This window comes from Arachis ipaensis, chromosome B05, assembly GCF_000816755.2.
Source record: "Arachis ipaensis cultivar K30076 chromosome B05, Araip1.1, whole genome shotgun sequence".
Classification (NCBI taxonomy): domain Eukaryota; kingdom Viridiplantae; phylum Streptophyta; class Magnoliopsida; order Fabales; family Fabaceae; genus Arachis; species Arachis ipaensis.
In genome coordinates, this window is record NC_029789.2 from 9,987,840 (window position 1) to 9,993,028 (window position 5,189).

Consider the following 5,189-nt stretch of genomic DNA (forward strand, 5'->3'; position numbering starts at 1 on the left):
ATGTATTATTAAAAAAAAAGTTAATTGGCAGGTTAAGGAAAGTGAAGATTGGAACAGTTAAGAAAGGAAGGCACCATTGCCGCAGAGAGGTTCCAACCTTCCAAAATTTAAGTGATCCCACCAGATTCCTCCTTAGCCAGAGCAGTGCCGTTTGTCTAGGCATCATTATTATCGAAGCTGTTGCACCCCAAGCATCTTCCAGCGGCCAAGCATCAGTGAGTCAGAGTAGCGCTCTTCAGAGACTATTTGCCTAGAAGTGTAGGAGCAGGGGAGCGATCTCCATCTTCCTTCTTCTCCGAAGAGCTGGAGCGAACCGGTTCTCCGCCCTTTGCCAACCTGATTCAGAGACATCCTCTTTTTTCAAGACGTTAACTCTGGAACTTAGCTTCGTCTGATTTAGAGCATTAGGTGAGAGTGGTTGGTTGAGAGAGAGAGAGAGAGGTAATCTGCTATTTCAATTAGGATAATTAGGCGGGCGGGTTTGGGTCTCAATTCTTTTTGTGTGTGGGTCAGGTGTCTGGCCTTCACCAGGTCCAAAAAAAAAAGCCTACATTTTTTTTGGTCAAGGTCCAGGCCAACAGACAAGCCCAAACCACAACAAACCGGATCCCCAATCCTATTACCCGACCCAGCGTTGGAAGAGCTCTCCTTCCCCAATCTGCAGTTGTAGCTCCTTACTGGTATCTTATCCCGATCCTGAAGACACATTCCTCGCCTACCACTTCGACGTTGCCTGCGTCATTATCGTCGGTCGTAACCTCTGCATGTTGTCCAAGAGTAGAGATCCGTCATTGCAACAGCTTTTCCTTGGCATCGAAGGTCGTCATATACGCCGGCAAGAATTGAAGCAGAGAAATGTTATTGGAATGAAGTGCTGAAGGCCAGCGGAATGAAGCCAGCTGCTAATAGAGGAACCGTCGAAAAAGTTATCAGAGTACTGACGCTGATAATGCACCCCCGCCAGACCAGATCTCAGGTTACTACCTGCATTCACCTTCTCCTCATTCGATACTCAGACAATGCAAAAATCATATCGAAAGGAGCCTGAGCAGAAGCGTGAGCTCCGAGTTGCAGAGTACATGCTTTCTCTCTCTGGATTGGCACGATCCAGACTAAGCCGGCGTGTGACTACGAAGGACTGGAGGTAAGGAAGATAGTGAGGAATATCTACGCCACCACCCTCCAAAGGATGGCGATGCTGAAACCACAGCTGACCCACATCTGGGGTGAATGCGGACTCACTGCCTCAGATCAAACACAATCTGGGATGGATTGAGACTCCTCTAGTAGACATGAGCAACCCAACCCAAATCAAGGAAACCTCGAAGACCCAATCTGTCCAGCAACGAAGAACATGACACAAGCCCTACATTGCTCCTCAATTTCACCAATGCAAAAAACTCCAATTTGATATCCAACAAAAAAAAGTACTGCACAGGATCCACCAAGGAGAGAATAGAAACAACAAACATAATATTCCACCCTCTCCCGACAAGGAAGGTGCCAAAATCCACATCCAAAATGCCTTCGAACTTTCAACCTACAAGCAAAGTAAATCTCTGTTTGATTTAATTAATACACAGCCAGTCCAAAACAAATTTCCATGCTCATGATCTGTTTGCCAATTGTAGAGACATGTAGTGCTCTTCTTTCAAAATGTTCATGATGGTTTACAGTTTGCACCTGGGCCAATTCTATCAAAGAGAACCGTCAGCTGTAAGCTTGGCTACTTCATGCGCTAAGGTATTCCCTTCTCTAGGCACCCAGGTAAATCCACAATTTGAGATATTTCGCGCTAAATCCAAAATATCATCCAAAATAACTTGAATTTCTGCAATTGATGCCTTTTATTTTAGAGCTTAGATGAGTATCAAACTGTCAGATTCAAAGATAATTCTTTCCAGTTGAAAGTTTTTAGCTATTATTAGTGCTTCCCTAACTACTAAGGCTTCCGCAGCTAAAGGCGAGGAAGCCGCAATTTTAGAGTATGAGGCTGTGAGGAGGTTTTCAGCGTGGTCTCTGAATACTGCCGCTATTGCTCCTCCAAAGAACACTTTGAGAAACGCTGCATCAACATTGCACTTAACCCATTCTGGCAGAGGCGGTCTCCAGGCAACCCTTCTAACTGTCCTTCTATTGTGAATAGAACTTATAGCTGGTTCTTCTGCAAAATCTGCAAATTCTGTTTCCATTTGTTTAGCCTTGTTAATTACTAGTAAAGGACTAGGTTTGGACCTCTAATGCACTGCTTGATTTCTTGCTTTTCACACCTCCCATGCCAAAAAATCTACTCTGCTGCTACACAGTTCATAATCAGTTCATGTGCACACCTTCATATTTTTAAAAAGATCTATTATCCATTTTCCAAAATATGAGACTGTATGGGCCGTAGGACAGCACTGAATTTGGGCTCCAAACCACACAGCCCTTGTCCAAGAGCAGAGCAGTAGCGCATGCTCAGTGGACTCTGGTTCCTGCAAACAAATAGGACAGATAGGAGTGTTAGAGATTTTTTTATTATAAAGATTTTGAAAGACCAGTAAAATGTTATGCGAGGCCCGCCATAGAAAGGTTCTGATCTTTTGAGGCACTTTTAATTTCCAAATGTCCCTCCATAAGTCCTTAAAGTCATCACTAGTTGATGGGCTATTGTTATTATCGATATGCTGCTCTTTTCTGGCAACATGATATCCCGTTTTGATAGTGTACTTCCCATCTGTTTTAAGAGGCCAACTAAATTTGTCTTCTCTACCAATAACACTCACCGGGGTTCTAATGATCTTCCCTATAGTATCTCCATCAAAATGTTTCCTTAACTCGTTTATATTCCACCCCTGTCCTTCACTAATTAGCTCCTTTACAAACGTGACGTCATCATTCATAACATCAGGACTCTTCTTCATGTTCAATATCCAATTATCTTCCAAGATTCTCATTTTTTCTGCATTCCCAATCAACCATCTCCCATTTCTCAAAAGGAAATCCTTACCATGAACAATACTTTTCCAGATCCAATATGCTCCCTTTCCTGCCTTAGTTACTTTAAAATCCTCATTCGGAAAATAGACAACCTTAAGCACCTGAACCCAGACCGCATTAGGGCATTCGAAAACTCTCCATGCTTGTTTTGCCAAGCGTGCTATATTTTGACTATAAAAATTCTTAAAACCAATTCCTCCATCCCTTTTGCTAGCACAAATTTTATCCCAACTCCTCCAATAGATACCCCTATCCTTACTAGTAGAGGCCCACCAAAATTTAGCCACTTTCTGACAAAGACGGTGATAAAAACCTTTAGGAAAGAGGCCGACATTCATAGCATAGGCAGGTATCGCTTGAATAACCGATTTGATGAGAAACTCCCTCTCAGACTGAGTAAGAAGTTTTTCTTTCCAACCGCAAAGCTTATCAGACACACGCTCCTCAATCCACCTCAGAGCTTTATTCTTAGATCTACCCCACTGAGCCGGAAGACCATGGTACTTACCTGGTTGATCCCAAGCAGACAACCCTAAGATCTCTTCTATTTCTACTCTATTTTTGATCAGAACCTGGTTGCCGAACGTAATCCCAGACTTGTCAACATTTATTCGCTACCACGAGGCTTCTGTATACATATTTAAAATAGTAATGAGCTGATAAACTTCCTCCTCACTATCCTTCGAGAAAATAATGCAGTCATTCGCAAAGAGGAGATGAGAAATGGCTGAAGCAGTAGGAGCAATTCTGACACCAGAGATTCTACCCTCTTCTTTAGCCTTGTCCATAAGGATAGTAAAAACTTCAGCTGCTATGATAAACAGGTATGGCGAAAGGGGGTCTCCCTGCCTTAGTCCCCTCTGCGGCACAAAACTTCTTGACAAAATACCATTGATCTTAATTTTATAAGAGACCTGTGGACACACATCATAATCATCTTAACCCAGTGCAGATTAAACCCAAAAGCTTTCAGAGTTGCTTCTAGGAATGACCATTCAACCCTGTCATAGGCTTTGTTCATATCAATCTTAACGGCTAAGTTCCTGGAAGCATGCTACCCTTTTTTATTTAAAGCATGAAACATTTCCTGCACTATTACCATGTTATCTTGAATGAGGCGTCCCCCCACAAAATCACTCTAAATAGGTGAAACAATCGTATCTATTATTCTTCTAAGCCTAATAACCAACACCTCAGAAATGATCTTATATATAAAGTTACAACAGCTAATCGATCGAAGCTGATTAAGAGTTTCTGGGTAATTGGTCTTAGGAACCAAAACTATAATAGTATCTCCGATGCTACTTGGTAGGATCCCTTCTTGAAAGAAATGCTTAACAACTTCACAAACCTCTTTCTCAATAATTCCCCAATGCTTTTGGAAAAAAAGGCTATTTAATCCATCTGGACCTGGTGCCTTAAGACTTCCAAGGCTGAAAGTAGCTTCTTTGATTTCCTTATCAGAAACCTCTTTCATTAGCTCTCGATTCATATCTTTAGTCAATCTAATAGGGATTTTGCTAATGCATTCAGACATAACAAGGTTATCGGAAGCTTTAAAAAGATTATGAAAATGAAGAACTGCCAGCTTAAGTATCTCATTCTCCCCACACACCATTCTTCACTAGTATCCTTTAATCTCTCAATCATATTCCTGTCCCTTCGTTGAATGGTAGAAGCATGGAAAAAAGCAGTATTCTTGTCGCCAAACTTCAGCCATTTCACTCTAGATCTCTGACCCCAATACTTTTCCTCTTGTTTCCATAGTATAGTAATATCCATTTTCAAATTATTAATTTCCTGTTGCTGAGTATTCGAGTATTCTCTTTCCTCTGCTAGCTTAAGGTTATGCATTAGTTTTTGTATTTTGACATCTGCCCTCTTAAAGTTAACCTTGCTCCATTTGACCAATTATTGCTTACAACTATTTATCCTTCGAGTTAAATTTGTCAAATGATCAACCGTACTATTACAAACACTGTTCCATCCTCTCCTTATGATATTACCACAATCAGCATGATCAGCCCAAAAAGCCTAAAATTTAAAGCATCTTCTCCTTATTCCCCTGGGTTTGACATTGAGAACTAAAGGTGTATGATCAGAGCTAATAGCTGGTAAAGCTGAAAGGGTGGCATGTTGGAAAGCTCTTCTCCATTCCCAATTAGCAAGTACTCTATATATCCTTTCTTTAGTAACAAAACCATTCCTTG

The 5,189-nt window shown here is 41.4% G+C and overlaps 1 protein-coding gene across 1 annotated transcript; it reads right to left on the reverse strand.

Moving 5' to 3' along the window:
* On the reverse strand, positions 2,354–4,833 carry LOC107640114. The gene is made up of 5 exons (XM_016343666.1): positions 4,595–4,833; positions 4,331–4,499; positions 3,645–3,893; positions 2,563–3,551; positions 2,354–2,474 (listed from the first exon to the last, which is right to left on the reverse strand). The coding sequence occupies exons 1-5, from the start codon at positions 4,831–4,833 to the stop codon at positions 2,354–2,356; spliced, it is 1,767 nt and encodes a 588-aa protein (XP_016199152.1).

Coding starts and splice junctions, on each gene's coding strand:
- LOC107640114 (XM_016343666.1), bottom strand. CDS start 4,833: ATGCATAACCTTAAGCTAGCAGAGGAAAGAGAATACTCGAATACTCAG. Junction 4,500..4,594: donor AAGGATACTAGTGAAGAATG/GTGTGTGGGGAG, acceptor TGAATGCATTAG/CAAAATCCCTATTAGATTGA. Junction 3,894..4,330: donor GGGGAATTATTGAGAAAGAG/GTTTGTGAAGTT, acceptor GTGTGTCCACAG/GTCTCTTATAAAATTAAGAT.